This window comes from Lichenostomus cassidix, chromosome 28 (genome assembly GCF_008360975.1).
Source record: "Lichenostomus cassidix isolate B80296 chromosome 28, HeHo_3.0, whole genome shotgun sequence".
Taxonomy (NCBI): domain Eukaryota; kingdom Metazoa; phylum Chordata; class Aves; order Passeriformes; family Meliphagidae; genus Lichenostomus; species Lichenostomus cassidix.
This window is the reverse complement of record NC_139508.1, coordinates 4,041,479-4,063,057: the sequence shown is the minus strand read 5'-3', so window position 1 is coordinate 4,063,057 and position 21,579 is coordinate 4,041,479. Positions and strand designations below refer to the sequence as shown.

The 21,579-nt window shown below is 59.1% G+C and overlaps 1 protein-coding gene across 1 annotated transcript; it reads right to left on the bottom strand.

The window, feature by feature from the left end:
- Positions 1-23: 23 nt before the first annotated feature.
- On the bottom strand, positions 24-20,256 carry PIK3R2 (phosphoinositide-3-kinase regulatory subunit 2). Its single transcript, XM_085040671.1, has 16 exons — positions 20,109-20,256; positions 12,661-13,384; positions 8,570-8,662; positions 8,116-8,178; positions 6,995-7,126; positions 6,596-6,797; positions 6,246-6,331; positions 5,844-5,949; positions 5,640-5,738; positions 5,314-5,494; positions 4,989-5,114; positions 4,583-4,725; positions 4,207-4,383; positions 3,915-3,986; positions 3,528-3,698; positions 24-3,267 (listed from the first exon to the last, which is right to left on the bottom strand). Exons 2-16 carry the CDS (start codon positions 12,998-13,000, stop codon positions 3,075-3,077), a joined length of 2,184 nt encoding a protein of 727 aa, XP_084896797.1. The 5' UTR covers positions 13,001-13,384; positions 20,109-20,256; the 3' UTR covers positions 24-3,074.
- Positions 20,257-21,579: the final 1,323 nt, after the last annotated feature.

Here is a 21,579-nt window from a genome sequence, read left to right as displayed (position 1 = left end):
CCTCCCACAGCAATCCAGCAGCCTTGTTCATTAACTCTGTTTATTTCTTTTTCTTTTTTTTTTTTTTGGTTGTTTTTGTGGGTTTTTTCGAAGTACCGTACAAAAAAAAAATCCTCTTACAGTAACAAATACTGGGTTTACATTAGTAAACATCAACAGAAAGAGCAGAGAGCACTACTGCTGGTAACGGACAGCTCGGGGGGCAGGTTATTCTTTATTGCATATACCTAGAAACTAAAACCTCACGCAGCCACCACGTCCTCTCCGAGCTCAAAGCCTCCGCTGGCACCAGAGCCCTTGGGGGGTTACACGGGGGAGCCTGGAGCCCCCCGAGCAGGGACACGGAGGGACAAGCCCCAAACTGTGCCCTGGGGAGCAGAACAGCCACGTGGCACCCACGGGACGCGGGTGTGTGGCTCGGCTGGGGGACGTGGGGGTCACAAGCAGCAAAGCGCAGCCCAGCGCCTCGAAACACGGCTGGGTTCAGAACGAGCCAAAGCAGCAAAGGACAAATCACAACGAGCTTATGCTGGGGGAGCTCCGGGCTGGGCTTCCACCCCGGGGAGAGCAGGGAAAAGCTGCTGCTCGGGGAGCCAAGTGAAGCACCGTCAGGGAAAGGCAGCCCTGCGGAAGGGCATCTTCCTCCTCGTCGTACACAGGACGTGCGAGCAGAGCCCTGTCAAGGACGCGCCACCAGCGGGTGGGGAAGGCAGTGCTGGAAGGTGCTGAGGGGTGACAGTGACCCCCCATCGGCTGTGGCTGGGCAGCAGGAAGGGACGGCGTGGGGAGAACAACAGAAATTCAGCCAAAAGGATTAAAACATAGGATAAAGAGAAGCTGGAATTTCCCTGGGCAGCAGAGCCAGGTGAGCACCAAGCTGAGTGGTGACAAGTGACAGCTTGAAGCTGAGACTCTTCCAGATGCTCAGCAGGTCCTGGCATGAGCCAGGAGCAAACCCTCTGGCCCCAAGCTCTTGTTGGGGAGTGATGGTGGGAAAACGTGGAGCCCGTGGGGTGAGAGGCTGAGGAACTCATCCCTTCAGCCTGTCCTGTGGTGTGGGGATGTGCTGGAAGTGCCAGGGACAAGCACAGAGTCCCGAGGCTGAAAATGTGCCCCTGTGACTGGTGTGGGACACTAAGGAAGCTTTGGAGTGTTGGTGCAGCCCCCCCTGGCCACCCCACAGACCCCAGGAGGCCTCTGGAGGAAGCTGTGAGGACCAAGCCTCCCTGCCCCATTCCCACGTGCCCTCATCTCTCACCTGCCCCAGCCCAAACTATTCCCTTAATTATCCCTGGCAGCTTTTCCCAAGTGATCCCCAAAGCCAACCACAGCCTCTCCTGGGCTGTGCCCCCACAGCTCCCCCAACCCACCGCCAGCACCTGAGCAACAAACACTGACAAACCAGACCCAAAAACCAGGGCCCAGGGCCTGGAGAGGACATGCAGAGCAAGCAATGGGGGCTGTACAGTCGAGCATAGGAGAGCTGCCACAAGCAACAGGAATGGGACGTTTGCTCCAGCAAGCCCAGCTCCAGAGGGATCTGGGGACTAGCCCAGAGCAAGGCAAGCAGCAGAGCTGGCCGGGGAGGGAGGGACAGTGTGGTCCCCAGACAGGTGGCACATCAAGGACAGGATGCAGGCACAGCACGAGCACAGAGCACCCCATGGATCTGGCAGAACCCGAGCTGCAACGCGAAAAGAAGCGCCAAAGTCCACGGCATCCACCAGCCTGTCCCAAGGAGGAGCCTCCCAAAGGGAACGAGCCACTCTGGCCAGTCAAGAGGACCAAGAATGGTATCCTCCAGCCAGACAGCTGAGAGAACCGAGGGAAGGAAATGCCACCACGGCCTCAACTCAGCTCAGCTTTTAAAGCTCTTCCAGTCCCACTTGGGCTGCCCTGGGGCCCTCCAAGCTCGGACACAGTGCCCTGCCCACAGCAGCTGGCTGTGGTGGGCAGCCCTGCCCCAGCCCCATTACAGTACCCACGATTGTAAGTGCTTTGCATACGTAGTTCACCATCATGCAGATACATTTCAACATGCCCTGGGCCCAGCAGATGTGTCCTGCAGCAGAGAGGTCCTTCATTCCGTGTAGGGCTCGTAGTGTGCGTTGGACTCTGGCCCTCTCCTGCTCTAGCTGCAGGGCCCGGGGCTGTGGCAGCCTGGCAGCTGCTGCCCACGCTGGGGGTGGCACTGGGGGCTCAGCAAACACCAGCACCAGGGGAGCAGCTGGTCACAAAAAGAACCATATTTACAGAGCTACAGTCAGCTTCAATGGGTTATGTGTGCAGAGTCACCGAAACCAGCCGGAAACAACGAGCTGTGCATCCCACAGATCCTGCCAGGAAAAACATGGGTACCAACACGGATTTCACAGCTTCGCTGGCACAGCTAAGGCGGGAGATTCATGGCTAACCAGATCCTCCCTGCCCAGGCAGCAACACTCCAGAGGTGGTTATGACAAGAGGGAATGGTGGTGAGGTTGGGCACAGCACAGAGCGAGGATCTCGGCTGGGGAGCCCCATGAAGGATGAGGTTTCTCCTTCCTAAATGTGTCTCTGCATGCAAGAGCAGCACCCCTCGTACCAGACACCATCACAGCCTGCTAGGCCAGAGGGAAGGAAGAGTGAAGGATGCACCAACTCAGTGGAGCCTCCTCCTCTGCCTCCTCCTGTGTCCAGGCAGGGAACCCCTTGGTCACAGCACCAAGGAATCAGGAACCAAAGCTCTACAGTGATGCGTAGCGGGGTGACCTGCCAGCAAGAAGGGGATCTGACCTGCTTATCAGGGAAGGGGAGGGGGCTGTGCTCACCCCCAGCAATTCAATCTCAACTGGATCCCACCTCCTAGAGGCTGGAGCCCACTGGGAATCAACAGCCCAGCCTTTCTGTCCCATCAGCCAACACGGGTTTCAGCTACTGACCAAGAAGGACATCAGGAACGGTCACAGACATCTCAGAGGCTCTGAAGGAGCAGGAGCACAGAGACTCAACTATACAGGGTGCAAGAGTCCAGAGCCAGAAAGCAGCGCCCTGGGGAGAAGCTGAAGGCAGCTGTTGTGTTGTGCATGGGCTGCTCATCTGGCTGGTGGCTGGGAAAGGACCGGGTGAGCCAGAGTGACATTCAGGGAGTCATTGTGCTGCACCAGGGACGTGTGCTTGTAGTGCAAGACCAGGTCCTTGAGGGAGGCGTAGAGGTTGTAGGGTTCAGCAAACCCATAGCCTGTCGCCGTCTTGTAGATCACGCAGTGCTTGGTGTCACCGTCCACCCTGCCAGGGAGACACAGGGGCCTGGGTCAGCAGTGGCACAGGGACAGAGGAGCACAAGCAGGGCCACCAAAGCAGCCCAAAGACACATCTGGCCCTAGCAGGAGAAGCCAAGGCAGATGGGAGCTGTCACCTCCAGCATTTGGCAAGGGAAGGGTGGAGCAATGCAGAACACAGCTCAGGCCAGCCCCATCCCATCCCATCCCATCCCATCCCATCCCATCCCATCCCATCCCACCCCACACCTGCACAGGGATACTCACACCACGGAGCAGGCGTAGCATCCCTTCTGGCTGCTCTCCCGGATCAGGAAGGTGCCATCCCGTTTCCCACACAGCATCTCCTCCGCCTGCACGCGGTTGATCTTCCCCACGTACCATGTCCGCTCCTCGTGGTGGGGCAGCTCCTCCTCGTCATCCATCATGGAGTACTGGCTGCAGTGGAGCACAGGCAGGGTCAGACTCCCTGAATTTGGGGGTGTGGCCCCCACATCTCCCCGCACTGCTAGCTGCCATCACACATGGCAGGGAGGACATCCTCAGCCCCCAGAGAGCTGGGATTTGCCCAGGGCTGCAGCATGGGCGGAACCAGCTGTGCTCCCTGTGCTCCCACATCCCCCAAATCCCACAGCACACAAGCAGGACACTCACTCCTCTGTCTCATTCTTGATGCCCAGCCACTCGTTGATCTTCTTCTGCCGGGCACCCTTCTGCGTCAGCCACCTGGGGAAGGAGGGCAGAGCTGAGCGCGGCTGCAGCGAGCCCCGGGCGTGGCCATCACCAGAGGGCAGCAGCCGCCGCTGCCGGGGCCCGCCGAGCCCCGGGGCCGCGCTGAGGGAGCGGCTCCTGCCCCGAGCGGGCTGCGAGCCGGTCCAACGAGCCCCGGAGCCCTGGAGGAGGCAGCTGGATGGCTCCCGGGCCGCGCTGCGGGGGCACTACGTACACCAAGTACTGGTCCCGCAGTTTGCGCAGCTGCATCAGGTCTGGCTTGAGGCTGTTCATGCGCTTGTCGATCTCCCGGTTCTCCGAGGCTTGTTTCTTCAGGTCCTGCTCCAGCTTCATCTTGCTGTCGTGGATCTCTGTGATGCGAGACTTGAGCTTCTCCGAGTTCATGAGGATCCTGGGAGAACGAGGTGGGTTTAGGCTGTGAGCCAGAGTGGGGGAGGAGGAGGAAGCAGCCTGCCAGCTCCAGCCCACAGCACGCTGCTGGAGAGACAAGGAGTCCGCGTGCCTCGGCTCTGTGCTGAGCCAGGAGGATCCTTCCCAGCCCCTGGAGCCCTTCTTCAGGCAGGGCAGGCCACCACCACCCCCATCCTCACCTTTGCACCTCCTTCTCATTGCCCTCCCTCCGGAAGCGCTCGATGTACTCCTTGCTGCACTTCTCCTGTGTCTGACACTGCTCCTCAAAGATCTTGATCGTCTCGTTGAAGGCCTCGATTGCTGTCCTCTTCATCTGCAGCTCCTGGGGAGAAGGGAGTGGAGCGCTGAGGAACATTTCTGCACATTTCCATCCCCTCTTTCCCCTTCTCCAAAGCAGCTCTGTCCTTGCTGCAGGCAAAATATCCCCTTCTTCCCAAGCCCCTCCTCTGGGGAATCCCCTCCAGTCCATGAGCTGACAAATGGGGCAGCAGGTGCCCGATCTCTGCTCTTCCCTGTGCACAGCAGGGTGGCTGCCAGCGCTCAGGAGTGACAGGGCAGCCCGTGGGGAAAGCAGTGCTCACATACCTGGGATGTGCGTGTGTACTCCTCATACAGCAGGTCATACTCCCAGCTCTTGTCCTGGTACTGCTGGTGATAAACCTTCAGCTGCTCCCCCACAGCTTCCACGCTGTCCTCCTTCACCACCTGGTCCTGCCAAAAGCACAGGCTCAGTCAGAACCTGCTCCAGCTGGTCCCACAAAACCCCACCAGCCCTGCACATGCCTGTGACCCCACGACAAAACATTCCAGCACAGAGGGAAAGGGATGGGACATTGTCATCTACCAAAGGAGCAGGGACGGAGGAGCAAATGCCCCTGGTTCAGGCTGTACTTGCCAGCCCTGTCCTCACCTGCTGGTACTTGGAGATGGGGTAGAGCAGCCTGGTGTCCAGCTTGGCGTTGTACTGGGCGAGCGACTCGTGCCGGTAGTGGGTGATGAGCTCCACCACGGAGCCAAAAGTCAGGGGCTCTGAGAAGCCATACTTGCCTTCCCGATGGAAGATCTTGATCAGCTTGTTATTGCCCCCCTTCCTGTAGTGGAGGGGAGAGGAGAGGGCAGTTAGCACCACCCCAGCAGCCTACACCAGCCAGAGCTCTCAGCATCCCAGCAGCTGGAAACAGGGATGTGTCTGAAGAGCTGCACCCCAGAGGCTCCCAGGGGATCCCAGAGCCCTACCTGAGTGTGAGTGTGTATTCCCCCTGGATCTTGCTGGAGGCATCACGCACCAAGAAGGTCCCATCTGGTGTGTCCCGGAGCTTCTCGTTCACCTCCTCCCTGCAAGGAACAGGATTGTTACAGATTGTGAGGTGGCCCCAAGGCTCCCTTGAGCACCTCGATGGACAGGGCAGCCCAGGTGTGAGCTGCAAGTCACCCTCTTACCGAGAAATGTCCCCCCAGTACCACTCGGCGTCCTGCAAGGGCGCGTTGTTCCCATTGGCCAGGCTGGCTGCACTGGGCTTTGGCTTCGGCGGTTTGGGAGGCAGGGCTGTGAGAGGAGGAAGGTTGAAACAGGGTGAGCCCAAATCCCATCTCCCCACTGGAAATCTCTCCCCACTGGAAACCCCACTGGAGTGCTGAGACACCCTCCCTGCAGTGAGTAGCCCTGGAAGGCCCCTTGGCCACCACAGTGCCCAGAGCTGCTCCAGGCACATCTCCAGCAGCTCAACACCTTGAGCCAGCCTCCGGGCACAGCTGGGCTAACAAATGCTCTTGGCAAGCCAATCATGGGGGCAGACTCCACACCCACAAATGCCAGTGCCCCAAGGAAGGGTATCTCAGTACCTGGAGGCAGCTGTTCTGGCTCCAGCTCCTTCGTCTGCAGAAGTGTCTCCAAAAACAGCACGGAGAAGTCAGGGCTCAGCTCTGGGCTGCAGGGAGAGAAGAGGCAAGTTAAGAACAGCAGGTGTGGGGGAGAACAAGGCACTGCTCCCGTGTCCCTTGGGGTCAGCTGGTTCATCCCAGCTGGCATGGCAGCAAGGGCTCTGTCCTGGCTCTGAGTCCCACCTCTGTGTGCTGCCAGCAGTTTAGTCCCAGCAGGGTGGGCAGCCCTGCTGTTCCAGGCTGGACTCCCTGTCCTGGCAGGCACAGCGGCCGGAGCTGGGAACACTGCTGGAACCAAAAGCCTCACGTACCTGGCGCCAGGCAGCCGGAGGAGAAGGGGGCCGAAGATCTCTCCCAGGGCCCGAGGGTGGAGGCTGTTGCTCTCGGCCTGCTGCAATACCTTCCCCAGATGCCGGAGCAGGAACTGCAGGGTGAGCATGTTCTGGAGCGGGACCGCAGGCGGCTCCAGGGCCAGCAGCAGCTGCTTCCGGCAATTCTCTGGCTGGGGGATCTCTGGGGAGAGAACAAGACATGAGGGAAGAGCTGGGACGGCCAGCACCACTCTCCATGCTCCGGCTGCATCACAGCACGGGAGCACTGTCAGCAGCGAGGGCAATGTGCCAGACCCCATAGGGACAGGGCCTTAGTCCCCCAAACGTGTCCATCTTGCCCAGCCACCCATTCCCAAGGCAGCCAGGGGAGGCCCTTACCCTGCAGGATGTGAAGGATGTCTCCATGCACCGACACTGGCACCACAGGGGAGGGCAGGTCCTGCAGGTAACCTCGCAGCGCCTCGCCCAGGGAGTGCACATCCAGGGGCTCCAGGTCACCCAGGGTCCAATCTGCCAGGACACAGATTTCCCATGGGAAATAGGCACAGCACTGGGCACCCAGCTGGCAGCTCTGGTGCTGCCAGCACCCATCCCAGAGAACATCACACACCAGCCAGCTATCATGGGACACGGCACCACGAGGGAGCTCAGGCAGCCCTCAGGCAGCCCATGTGACAGAGGATGCCTGGAAGTGCACCTCAGAAATGAGCTGGCTCTGGGAACCTCAGCAGTTCGCCTTGGGAGAGGGCAGAGGTCATTTGGGATGCCCACACCCTTTGCCCTGAGCCCCAACACAGGAATTGTGGGCACACACAGGTCAGGTGAGCGTTTTGCTCTCTGTTGCTGGCAGAGCCAAGCGCAGACCGAGCAGCCACACACTGAACCCAATGGGGGAAACACCTCCCCGAACGCAGGATTTTGGGAAGCACATAAAGCCTGTCCCAAGAGCACAGCCCGGGCTGACAGCACAGTTCCTGGGGTTTGCAGGAATGTCTGTGGAAGGGGATTTGCCAGCATGGTGCCGGATGAGGCCCCAGCCCAGCCGAGAGGCAGACGGCTCCCAAGGCTCCCCAACAGAGACATCAGCTGCCGGCACCGCGGAGCCATGGTTCCAGCCACCAAGCTGAGCTGAAAGATCCTCCCCTGCTTATTAGTGGTGTGACAGAGCCAGAGAAGCCTCCACCAGCCCATCAGCAGAGCACCCCGAAGATACAGGCACAGGGGTTCACTTGTTTGCCTGTGAGTCTCTGAGCCGGAACCACGCCCCTTTGCTGCCCCCCATGGATGGTGCCAGGAATCCCCCCTGTGCCATCCCTTCCATGCAGGACAAGGACGTGTTGGGACGGGGACAGCCCAGCCCCAGAGGCAGCGTGCCGGGAGTCAGGAACTGCCGGGGACAGGCGAGCCTGGCCTGGATTGCATTACTGCTGGCGCTGTCACATCCACTAATCTCCTCCATCTGAGCCGATTCGCCTCCACCGCGCAGAGCTGGTTCTTACCGGTTCTCAGCGCCTGCCTCAGTTCGGAGCCAGATGTCCTGTACAACATCTCGCTGTCCAAGCCTGGGGAAGGGGAGACACTGCTGTCAGCTCCAGCACAGGCACCAATCCGATGCCAGCCACGCAATGGCTGTGGCACAGCCAACCAGGCCTGGACGGTGTCCAAGCAAACCCCCTGCAGAGGCTGCTGCAGTCCCCTTGGCCCCCAGGACTGCCAGTTCAGTGGCCCCATTTCTCTGCCATGGCACAGATCCAGGCTGGAAGCGTTTCCCAAACCCCAGCACCCACCCGCTGTGTGTAGGTGCTCAAACCCATCACCCTCCCGAGCCTCAGCAGCTCAGTCCAGGGAGGAACGTGAGAGCAGCTGTGTCCTGTGTGTTCCACACAGAGCTCAGCTCTCATTGTGGAGTTTTGGGGTGTATCAGCCCCCCCATGCTCAGCATCCCCCCCTTACCTTTCTTCTCAATAGCTTCCACCAGCTTTACCAGGAGTGGTGGAGCAATCTCGGGAGGGCTGAACTGCTCCTGCAGGTCCGGGAGAGGAGACCCTGGGGGAGAGGGAGGGAGAGAAGGGCTCAGCACCAGCTCAGCCCTCACCAGCAGAGCTGGGCCAGGGCACAACCCAGGAAGCTCCCAACAGGAGCAAGGAAGCACATGGCCCCTGCTGCGAGGCTGTGGCCCAGGCAAACACAGCATGGAGGCTGTGAGGAGCCTGCCCAGAAGCCAGCATAACACTTGTTGAGCTCCAACCCTGACTGGGTGTGCACAGGGAGATCTCTGCTGCTCCCTGCAGAGGCTTGGAGACAGAGCTCATCCCCCTGGGGACCCACACCCCCCGGGCAGGCAGCACAGGGGTTACCAGGGCTCCTGGAGCTCAGGGCTGGGTCCTTGCCCAGCACAGGGGCTGCGCAGGGCTGGCAGAGGAGCGGGGCCAGGGAGCTCGCTCTGCTCGTCGTGGTGAGCTGTGATTAATCCAGCGATTCAGACAGAACGCCATGTCAGCAAATTCCTGCCCTTGATTGCTCGTTTAACATGGAAACCGGCCCTGTGCCTCCCCCTCCCCGTGAGCCCACAGCCTCCGTGCAAGCTGCTACAGGGCACAGACAGCCCGTGGCACGGGACCAGAGTCCCCCCATTCCTGGGGGTATCTACAGCCCTGTGTCAGGTGGTATTTCACTGCTACCTCCAGAAAATCTTGAGGTTCTGGCTCCAGGCACCCCCTTCCCCTGAGCATGCCGGGGCAGGAGCATGCAGGCCTGGCTGAGGAGCTGCCAGCAGGAGGTTTGCCGAAGGATGAGCAGTGCCAGGCTCCATCCTGCTTCCAAAGCAGCGCCAGCCGGTGCAGGAGACTCCTCCAGGCTGGTCCACAGCACCCAGCAGACCCTGGGGAGCCGCGGTGGGTGAGGACACCCAGCACACTCCACTCTGCAGAGGCAGAGCCAAAAGGCTGCTCCCCGTTGCGAAACAGTTCCGTTGTCATGGATCTGACCCGAACTCGCCTGGTGTGGTCTCACCACGAGGCACAGCAAGCTGGAACTGCGCACCCAGCTCAGCCTCCTGCACCCACAGCCCCGTAGGGAGATGGAACAGCCACAGGGAGGGAAGCACATGGGTCAGGCACCCAGAAGCTCTGTGCTGCTGGGGAAGGGGGACACAATCCCCCACTGGAGCGAGCCCCTGGGCACAGGAAGGGGCCCAGCGTGGAGCGGGTCGGGGTGGGGAAGCTGCAGGCAAGCTTCCAGGCTGGCAGCTCCCAGCCTGACCCTTGGGAAGGGCTGAAGGGAGAGTAAATACTGGCGCTGCCCACGTGGCCCGGCCGGGAATGTGCTGCTTCAGCAGGCAGCAGCTTGTCTTTTTTTGTCAGGCACAGAGCCGGAGCCAGCAGCGACTCCTGAGCCTGCCGGGCCTCCGGGCTGGGCCGCCGCGAACAAGGCTGCTCACAGCACGGCCCGGGCAGCTGCGGAAGTATTCCCGAGCCACATTTTCCGCTCGCGTTCTCTACGGAAGGCAAACACCAGCAGCTCGTAAATCCACTGGCAGAACACACCGGGTCTCGCTGCTCTGCGGGGCCAGCCCTGCTCCCGGGCTGTGGGACAGCTGTGGCGCTGGCCCTGCTCCACAAGTGACACTGAGGGGCTAAGGAGTCCCTGCCAGCCAGGGCAGGACCCGGGAAGAAGGGAAAGAGCTTCGTGGGGCAGCCAGGAAACAGTTCTGCATCTCCCAAAGCGCAGACCGTGAAGAAATAAGACAGGCTTGGCTCAAATACGGTTTTTCCATTGCAAAAATGTGTCTCCCCAGCAGAATACAGAAATAAAGAATCACAGAATGTCCTGGGCTGGAAAGGACCCACAAGGATCTGCAAGTCCAGCTCCTAAGTGAACAGCCCATACAGGGATCAAACCTGCACGCAGAGTGTAAAATGGCTCTGGGTGTTTGAACTGCAGGTCCTGCCTGTGCCCAGAGTGGAGGTTGGCTCTGGGAATGCACCCACAGGGGACAGGGCTGGCACTGCCCTCACGTGCCATGGTACCCCACACTTCATCCTCAGGCAGGATGCTGAGAGGCTGGCTTTTGGTTTCCTTCCCAAATTTGCCTTTTCTGTGTTTCAGGAGCTTTGGCACGTATCTTGTTCCACCTCCCAGAGACCCCACCGGTGGCTTTGACCACCCAGACGCCTCCACCAAGCCCACCTTGAGAAGAGGGGAGAGGCACCAAAGGCAGAAATCCAGCTCCCAAGGGAGCACCGGGCTGGACGCAGGCAAGGCTGGCACATCCAGCACAGAGCATAGCCCAGGCTCCCAAGAGGAGCTGCTTTCTTGGAAAGGCAGGTTGCGAGCGGGATGACTCAGGTCAGGCTCTGGCTGCCAACCCAAACTCACGCAGGGCCCGGCCGCATTCCCACCCTGAGGAGATGTTTCCTGGGGCCGCCCCTCCGGCTCCGGGAGCAGGAGCAAGGGAGGCAGCTGCAGGGAGCTGCACCAGCCCCACAGCCCCAGTTTCGTAAGACCCCAGAGGTGTTTTCACACAGCCAGAAGCATCTCCTGGGGTAGCCACGGCTCCCAGGCAGAGAGGGATGGGGAAGACGCAGCACTGCCAGCTGGGAGTGTTCCCTGGCACATTCCAGCTCCTGCTGCTGACCCCACTGCTCCCATGTGCACCAGCACGAGGTCTTCTGCAAGGCATGGGAAGGCAAAGTGTGGCTATCACCCCTCACAGAATCCCAGAATGGTTTGGATTGGAAAGGATCTTAAAAGATCACCCAGTTCCAACCCCCCGCCTTGGGCAGGGACACCTTCCACTAGATCAGGTTGCTCCAAGCCCCATCCAGCCTCACTTGGAACACTTCCAGGGATGGGGCAGCTACAGCTGCTCTGGGAAACCTGTGCCAGGGCCTCACCACCCTCACAGTCAGGAATTTCTTCCTAACATCTAATCTAAATCTCTCCCTCTTTTAATTTAAAACTTCCCCCTTGTCCTATCACTATCTGCCTGTATAAGAAGCCTCTCTCCCTCTTTTATGTAAGTTCCCTCTAAATACTGGAAGGCAACAATAAGGTCTCCCAAAGCCTTCTCTTCTCCAGGTGAACACCCCCAGCTCTCCCAGCCTGGCTCCAGAGCAGAGGGGCTCCAGCCCTTGGAGCATTTCCCCTGGACTCATTCCAACAGGTCCACATCTTTCTTGCACTGAGGACTCCAGACCCAGACTCAGCACTGCAGGTGGGGGTCTCACAAATGAAGAAGAGTAGATCGGGGGAAACCGGTGGCTGCTGAACCCCTGCCACAGGGTTTACGTGCCTGGGAGCCAAAAAAACAGGCTAAGAGCAGGCAGCTGCCACAGCTCCACAGGCAGGGCTGAGGCACGTTGGCTCTCCTGGAGCGGGTCTGTGCCAAGGCCAGGCTGGCTGGGAGGCAGCCGCAGGTGCAGGACAGCCCATGCCCAGCCCCGGGGTGGCTGCCCGGCCCCAGCGAGGGCTCTGCGACCCACGGGGAGGGCTGGCTGCCAGGCAGACAAGCAATTAGCTCCAGTTCTCAGAAGCGCTCTTTTAGACCCTGACTTTTCTCCTCTTGCCCAGAGACAAGTAATTGTGTCTCTCAGCGGGACTGAGAAGCTCTTGGCAGGGAGCACTGCCCCAGGCACTGCAGAGGCGGGGAGGTGGTGGTTGGGAGAGGTCAGGACTTATCCTGAAGGGAGGGAGCCTGGCAAAACTCAGCAGAGTGGAGAGAGGGACCATGGGGATCCTGGCTGGTTGCAGGGCAGAGAGGGACAAGGATCTTGGAGAATAAGAGTGGAACAAGGCTTGCCCCAGGAAGCTCTGCTGAGCAGATTGACCAGCTGGAGGAACAAAGTGCTTTTCTCTAGGCCAGGACTGAGTCTGAGCCCACAACCCCCAGGCAACTCGACCGCACTGCTGCTGCTGGGGCAACCCAGCAGTGCTGCCGAGCTGAGAGCTTCACCGCTGTGCTACAAAGCCACTCACACACTGTCATCTGTCACACAGCAAGACTGGAGATGTCCAGCAGCAACAGGGCACACAGCAGGGCTTACCTTGCTCCAGAGCCTCGGGCAGCCGGCAGCCGCTGGCCCCCGGCGTGGCGGGCAGGGGTCTCTGCACTCGGGGCCGGTGTGAAGGCACGGCAATTTTCACCGGGCCTATGTACTCCACGTAAGTGCCGGGAAAGTCCCCCTTCTGCTTCGTGCGCTCGTTGACACCCAGGATCCACCCGATCTGGTTGGGGGTCTGCTCATCTCCATCTTTGAAGCCCAAGGCTTGCAGGGCCCCCTTGCTGACGACCAGGATGTCCCCGGGCAGCAGGTCAATGTCCTCCTCGCGCTCCTTGCGGTAGGGGTAAAGCGCACGGTACTGGAAGCCGTCGGTGCTGCCCATCCTCGCTGCTGGGGGAGAAGGGCTCTGAAGGGTGAAGCAGCACGTTCCAGGTGGGGGAGGAGGGCCCTCAGAGGCAGCTCTCCCCCATCAGCACTCTGAACTGTCTCTGTGTGAACCGGGACCCCAGGAGCCTGGTCTGGGTGCCCCGGCGCGCTTAGGTGCAGCCCCTTTTCCTAAGCTTGAAACCACGATTCAACCAAATGATGGAGCAAAGGGAGAAGGAGACAAACATAATCCAGCACTGGTGAGCGGGCATGCAGCAAAGAAACCCGAGATCAAGGTCTGTTTCACCAAAAAAGACAGTCTCTTGGAGTCTGGGGAGGAAAAGAACAGTAGGCTTCCAGCCTGGACTGGTGTGGCACACTGTGTTCCCCTTCCCAGTGCCTGCAAAGAGAAAAAGACTTGTCACTGCACAGCCAGGCACCCCACACCCTCCCGACACGCCAACATTCAAACTAGGGGTTCACCTGAGAGAGGCAGGACTTGTTTCTCTCCTACCTAGCAGCTGATGCTGAGCCCTGGATCCAACCAGGACACACTAATCCTGATTTACACTCCCAAAAGCAAGTGCAGAGCCAGTGGCTGCAGGCAGGAACGCTACCTCCTCTCTGCTACAGCCAGGCACCAGCTCTGCATCTTAAAGAGGTTCACCCCTGCTTCTTCAGCTTACCCTCCTCGCAGCACTTATGCAAACAAGGAGACAACAAGTGGGACAAAACAGCCTTTATGCAGGATAACTTTTGCATACAGAAAAGAGTGACCCTGCACCCACCAGCTGCAGGCCCTGAATAGGAGCAGAACAAACAGATTTAACCTTCCCTTGTTAAATCGATTAAATTTCACAGTTCACCTTTACATCTCACCATGCAATCCCCCACAAAGGCATCTTCTGAAGGGAGCTGCCCACAAATGTAGGTTAACCAAGCTTTCAGCAAAAGGCTGTCGAGATGCGCTGCCATTCCCACAGAGCAGCACTTCAAAGCTTTGCTCTGAGCAAAAAGGCAATTTTTGAACTTTTCAAAAGCAGCAACAGCATCAAGTGCAGGCATGGGTTCTTTTCGCAGAGATGGAGGCAAGAAGAGTTAAAATAATCTTTAGAAGCCTTCAAGTCTACTTAGAGCTCCTAACTGCCTTTCAGCTATTCAGAGAGAAATTGAATATGCTGCCTGCCCTGCCCAGAAATCCACCAAAAAGAATAAACCTGGGTTATAACATGTTGTTGAAGAGATGTATGAGCTGGGACATTCCCACCAGCCAGGCACGTCCTCTTTTCCCATCCCCTCCTGGCTGCACAGGCCAGTTTTCCACCTCCCTCAGGCAAATCCCAGAGTTCTGGTTCCCGCAGAAGTGGCGTGTGGCCGAGGACCGGATCTACAAGGCACCAGGGCAGCCAGAAACCAGCCTTCCCAGGGACACCCTGGGCCTGCTGAAACGCTGCAGGTCCTGTTAAAGGCTTGAGCTGTTTTGGCCCAGAAACCACCAAACCCAGCTCAAACTCTTGAGCCTCATCTGAAAACTATTAACGAGCGGGAAGGTGCTTCTCAGGGCTGTGGGAGCCTAGGCAGAGGGAGGCAAGGAGGCAAAGGGAGCCAGGACACCCTTCCCAGAGGGATCGATGAACAACCAAGCACGGCACGAAGCCAAGGCTGCTCTGACCGCTGGTTGGACTCTGTGACAGGCTCTAACGGTGGAGATCTGCAGGATTTCAAAATAACCCTTCTGGGCCAGCAACAGGTTACAGTTCATATCAGCTACAAATCCCTCTTTCCTCCTGCACGTGGTATCACCCCTGCATGTGTCACCACACCTGCACGTGCTGCCACAGCTGCAAGTGCTGCCACAAAGTCTGAGACCGGGGTGAGTCCCCAGGGAGAAGGCAGCCCCACCTCTCCTCTGCAGCCAGGCTCTCCAGCTCAGCACCAGGGCTCCTTCCCTTGACAAGGACAAAAGGCACAAAGAGGCCATGGCACAGGAAACCTGTGCAGCAGCCAGAGCCCGCACCGCCTGCCTGAGCTCGGGCAGGCGTCCCAGCCGGGCTGTCTTTGCCATGAATGAACAGGCACTGCCTGCGGGGAGGTGAGGCACTTGCGGCCAGAGGCGGGTGGAGAACAGGATTGAGCCTGATCCAGCTTGCTGGAGAGCTTCTCCAGAACTCCAGGAGCAACACCAGACTGCAGAATTCATGGAGAGATCCTAAAGAGGTTTCTGATGTTGACGGGGGAAGCAGCACATCCCAGCATGGCCCCGTGAAAGCTCCCACCATGCTGGGATGGCAGTTGCAGGGAACTCGCAGCAGAGCCCGCATTTCCCCAGTCCAACCAGCCCCAGCCAGGAAAATATTACTTCATAATCCAGAGCATAAAGAAAGATTTATGACCAGGCTTACTGGCTGCCCCTCTGAGTGCTGCCTGTCAGGGTCCCCCAGAGTGGAGTCACAGTGCCGGGGGCACTGTCTGACTGCCAAGGGCCTGAGTGGCCACTGCCTGCTGGGCATGGTGCCGGCAGCTCCCCCTCTTCCCAGGGAGGACAGACCCCAGAGTGATTCCTTCTGGAGAGGACAGACCCCAGAGTGCACCCAGAGGCAGCAGAGCTCAAACCCAGCAGGGTCGATGCTCCCCCGCAGGCACCCCCCAGCTTCCACCGCAGATCCCAACCTCGACTCCAGGCACCTCCAACAAGCCGGTGCAGCCGAAGAGGCTGGAAGGACAAAACGCTCAGGCCTGGCAAACTTGTTCAGTAGCTTTTAGAGGCAGATCTGTGTGGAAAGGTGGGAAGAGGAGAGTGACTTGGGAGCACCGAGTGTCTCCGAAGAGCTGGTCCCACAGCTTCTTCCAGCCAGCTCCTTCTACAACCTTCTTCCCTGGGGTGAGAACACAGGCACAGCTCTGTGCCACCGTGCTCTCCACGTCCCAGTGGGTCACCGGGCAGTGAAAAAAATCCAGCGAACTCAGAGCCAGGCTATTCCTGGAGAAGCCTCACCTGCTTTCCCCACGCTCAGCCCACGTGAGCATTGGGCGCTCGCGAACATGTGTGAGGAGTCCCCCAGGAGAACCAAATCCTCATGGCCAATGCCGGCACCATCCTCTCCAGGGGAAACAGTCGTCCTCTGACCTGCCACAGACCCAGCCAGAGGCTTCCCTGGAAGCTCTGCACCCTCGGAGAGCAGCTGACCCAGTCTTTGGGGATTGGGAACACGCACTTCCCAAAGCCCTGGAACAGCTCTGTGGAGGGAAGGCAGCACTGAGAGGCTGGGACACGCACGAGCCTGTCGGCTGGAAGCACACCTCAGAGCAGGAGAGAGGGAGCACCTCGCCAGAAGATTTCAGCTGGGCCCAGCTCCAGGTTTGCTCGGCTCTTGGAGAGGAACCTCGTGTGTCTGTGCTGGCGAGCACTTGCTTAGGCTGCTCTGAAAATCCCATGCATCAGACAGCTAAATACCTTTGGTAAATCTATCTCAGCGCCCAGAAACAATCCCTCAATTCATTAACTGCTGTCAATACTTTCTTTGTTTAATACATCGGTTTGAAACAAAAAACACATTACAAGTCTTTTTGTCTGTGCCCAGCACATAAATAAAAGCATCTTAACATTTTAAATGTGGTTCCTGTGCTTTTTAACCCAGTTCCAAATGCAGTTCAAAGTGCAGCTTGACTTGAAGTGAGACTGAGAGTCACTTTCCCTCCACTGAGGGGAAAGAATGCATAAAAATATTTAAAGGAAAAATATGCTCTCACAACAGTATACACAGCTCCAACCTTTCCAAGTTACATCAGATCCTCAGTGAGCAAAACAAACACCATATCGAGTTTTGAACTGCTAGTTACAGACAATAAGAACAAACTTTTCCTTTAATAAAAAGAGAAAATAGAACAATGCAATGATGGATGGGAATAAAAACGGACAGGGAACTGCCTGCCATTGTGACATCTGCTGCTGCATCACGTCCTCCTGACCCAAACAGCCAGGGCAGCTCTGATGGCCTCAGCTCCTGAAGCTGGCACCACCAAGCACGTCACAGGTCATGCTGTGTCCCCCAGCACCTACAACACCGAGTGGCAGAGGGAGACAGGGCAAGAGCTTGGCAACCCCTGACTTATAATCAGCACAAAGCACAGCAAATCCCCAAGCTCCCAGGCAGCTTCCCAGGCAGCTTCCCGAGCCGGCTCCCTCCCCAGCCAGAACAATGACTGGAAAAACGACTCGCAAGGCTGGAGCCATGAGCGAGGCTGTGGAGGAGGCAGCAGTGCCACGAGGAGCTGTGGGGGAAGGAGCCGGGAGAGCCTGCAGGGAGCTGGTGCGGGCGGGAAGCAGAGCTGGACACACTCCAGCAGCTGCCCCTGGGGAAGCAGCCAGCGGAGCAGGGAGAGCTGGAGCCCGGGCTGGCCATGGCACTGCCAAGCCAGCTGGTATTTCCTTCCAAACAGGGAAAAGCTGCAGGGGAGGAGGAGAGTTATGCCTGAGCCGTGCCCGAGCCAGGCATTGGACTGCCGAGGCCGTTTTCACCTCTTCTCTTCCCCAGAAATGCTTCTCAGCCAGCCAGCGACAGATCCCCAGGAGCAACAGCTCCCCAAGAGCAGCAGCTCCTGCCCACAGCCACAAGCCACCCTTTGCCAGGGACACAGAGCACTTACTGCTCATGCTTGAGTTTCATTACATATTTTGCTTTATTCACCAAAGCCCGAGGAAGTGAAGGAATATCTAAAATATTTCACCGAAAAGGTCAATGTCATGGTTAGCAGGGATATGAGGAGCTGAATAAATCTGTATGAACAACACCTTCCTCACTTTTGGGAGACCACTGGAGGTCCCAGTGACCTCCTGCTCAAAGGCTGGACAGCACGAGAGCACCTTAGGCAATCTGCACTCCTACTCCAAGACTTCTCATACTGGCCAGAGGCTTCTCCTGACACTGAACTTCCTTGCTCCAGCTGAAGCTTGTTCTCTCTTAACCACCTCAGAAACTTTCTCCTCCTCCCTACAAGAGCTTTCTACTTGGCCAGAGACTTTTACTTGCTGGCAGCGAGCAGAGAAGGACCCAGCACCCAACATCAGCCCCATCATCTCACTCTAGGCTGCTCTTACACCATCCCCCATGCAGCAAGAACACACTAATTCCATTTTAGGAGCATTCATGGAGCTGGCTTTAGGGATATAGAAACCCAGGAGCAGGATTTTGGCAAAAAAATTACAGTTCTAAAAAAAACATGAGTACACGAGAAAAAAAATCCAACTGCTCTTTCTAACTTATCTGCTTAAAATCACATTCCCCAGGCTATTTGGAATTTATATGATTTATTAGCAGCTCTGCACAGCTCAGCAATCACATGAAGTAACCGACGAGGTAAGAAGCACCCAAGTTAATATATCAACACGATTTGGTTATTGGTGAGAGAGCCAAGACCTTCCAACTTGAGAAATCCACCATCCCTTCCTCGGTCTGCTTTTTATCTTCCATTACTCGGCTACTTTAGCTCCGAGCTGTGGCTCCAGAGATTCCCAGAGGAATTAAAAGAGCCCTCGATATTATAAATACTCTTTTTCATTGTAAACACACCCCAGCACTCGGAGCTCTGACATGGCTCCAAACTGGCTCCGCAAACCACTCTGCTCCTCGCCACATTCCAGCTGAGCCACGCTTTCCCTTCCAACCCAGCGCTTTTGTCCAAGTGAGACCCAACTGCGGGCAGAAAGGATTTTCCTGTGTGCTTGAAACCTTGTTCCAGCCAGTTGGGAACGGGGGGTTTTGGGGCAGGGATCAGCTTTAGGAAGAACAAGTCCGTGCCACGAACCGTGCGGGCAGATGGAAGCACGAGCTGCCCACGTCAAAAGAGAGTCACCAAAGAAACCAAACCATGGCTTTGGACTTTCCCACATCGTGGAAGGCTAGAGCAGAGGCCAATCCAGCCTCGGGGACACACCAGCCCTTCGCATGTCAGGGAAGGGTGGGGGAATGGCCAGGAAAGCAGTGATTTAGGCTATATTTACTCAGCTGTCTCCATTCTCTGCTCTCACAGAGAAAGTCACAGGGCCAGTTCCCCAGTGGTTCCAAGAACTGCTTGGGAAATCAAAGCCGCGCATTAATGGGAGGAGAGGCAGCCACGGCTCCATTGAAAGGCAACGCTGGGGCCACTCCAGCTCCTCATTTTTTGACAGATTTGCCCCCTGGCTTTATCTCCCATTGATCACAGACCCCCAGTTTGGGTGGTACGTGACCATGGGAATCTTCCTCCTCAAGGGGCTGAGAAACATCCACACAGGAGGAGAAGAAATGCAATGACTAGCCTCCCTGGGAAGCGGTGGGTGGCTCATCTCAGAGCCAGGGTTTGGGGGCAACTGTGTTAAGAGACAGCAAAGCCAACCTGGGGCTGGACTGGGCACATCCCTGGGGCACCAGCTCCAGCCTGGGAACTGCTGGGGCCAGAATGCCCCAGGGCAGGGGGAACAAAGGTAGGACCCTGAAAGACCACTCTTTTCTGGCCCTACCACCCCCAGGGGGTCCCCAGGACCCTCGGCAATGGGGACTGTACCGTGCTGAGGGGATCCCTGCACTGTCACCGCTGTGGGGACAGTGGCACAAGGGAACCTGTGATGGCACTGCTGGGTTACAGGTAACCCGGGGGATCGAGGGACACAGCCCCTGCACAGGGACGGCACAGCTCGGGGGTCCGGCAGGGAGGACGAGGCACAGCCCCGCCACTGGGAGGGGACAGGGACAGCCCTGGGGGGGATCGGGGGGCACAGCCCAGGCACACGGAGGACACGGGGACAGCCCTGGGGGGGATCGAGGGACACAATCCCAGCACAGGGAGGGGGACAGGGACAGCCCCGGGGGGGAATCGCCTGGCACCACGACGAAGCAGTGGCACTGCCCTGGCAGCGAGACACCCCGCGCTGGCACCTCGCGAAGGGTCCGGGCATCTCCTCGAGGCTGCCCCATGAGGGACAGAGCCTCGGCCCGGGGCCCATCCCGGTGCTCCCCGCCAGGCCCCGGGGCGCCTCACGCTGAGGGGGTCCCGGCGCCCACCCTGGGCCTGGTTCCGATCCCGACCCTCTCTCCCCGATCCCGATCCCCCCGATCCCGATCCCGCCGCTCCCGGCCCCGTCTCACCTCTCCGCCGGCCCCATCCGCCGCCGCTCGGCTCCAGCCCGCTGCTGCCTCCGGCCCGGCGGAGCCTGGGACAGGCCCGAGCGCCGCCGGAACGGCCCGAACCCGCCCCGGAAACAGCCGACAGCAGCCGAGCGAGAACGGAACTGCCCGAACCTATCCCGGAAACAACCGAGAGCAAACGACAGAGGACGGAGCTGCCCGAAGCCTCCGGCCCCGCCCCTCCTCGGGCCCGACTGCCATCGGGGCTCCGCCCCTCGCGCGAGTTGCTCCGGAAGGAGCCGAGGGTGACCGGAGGGAGAGCGCGGCAGCGCCCCCTGGTGGCGAGCGGAGCGGGCACCGCATCGGGCACCGGGATTGCACCGGGAACGGAGTACAGCACCGGGATTGCACCGGGAAGGGGGTACAGCACCGGGATTGCACCGGGAAGGGGGTACAGCACCGGGATTGCACCGGGATCGCACCGGGCACTGGGACTGCACCGGGATTTCACCGGGCACTGGGACTGCACCGGGATTGCACTGGGAACTGGGACTGCACCGGGATTTCACCGGGCACTGGGACTGCACCGGGATTGCACTGGGAACTGGGACTGCACCGGGATTGCACCGGGCACTGGGACTGCACCGGGATTGCACTGGGAACTGGGACTGCACCGGGATTGCACCGGGCACTGGGACTGCACCGGGATTGCACTGGGAACTGGGCACAGCACCGGGACTTCACCAGGATTGCACCGGGATTGCACCGGGCACTGGGACTGCACCGGGAATCGGGGCACAGCACCGGGCACGGGGCACAGCACCGGGACTGCACCGGGATTGCACCGGGAATCGGGCACAACAACGGGATCCCACCGGGAACGGGGCACAGCACCGGGACTGCATCGGGCACCAGGACTGCACTGTGATTGCACCGGGACTGCACTGGTAACTGGGACTGAACCGGGATTGCACCGGGACTGCATCGGGCACCAGGACTGCACTGTGACCGCACTGTGATTGCAGCGGGACTGCACCGGTCACTGGGACTGAACCGGGATTGCACCGGGACTGCACTGGGAGTGCACTGGGACTGAACCGGGATTGCACCGGGACTGCACCGGTCACTGGGACTGAACCGGGATTGCACCGGGACTGCACTGGGATTGCACTGGGAATGCACCGGGAACAGGGCACAGCACCGGGACTGCAGCGGGCATGAGGCACCGGGCACTGCACGTGGAGCTGGGCATGGGGCATGGCTCCAAGCATGCGGCACTGCCCTGGGCACAGGTCACGGCGCTGGGACTGCGCCAGGGCTGCGGGACACTGCTCCGGGCACTGGCACTGCACCGAGCACCCGAGTCACGGCCCGGTACCGGAGCCAGGCTGGGTGCCAGCCATCCCGGTGCCACTGCAGGGCCACATCCCCTCCCTCCCGCCCCTCGCCATCAGCCCCGGAGCGGGCACTCCCTGCCCTGCACGCTCCGGGA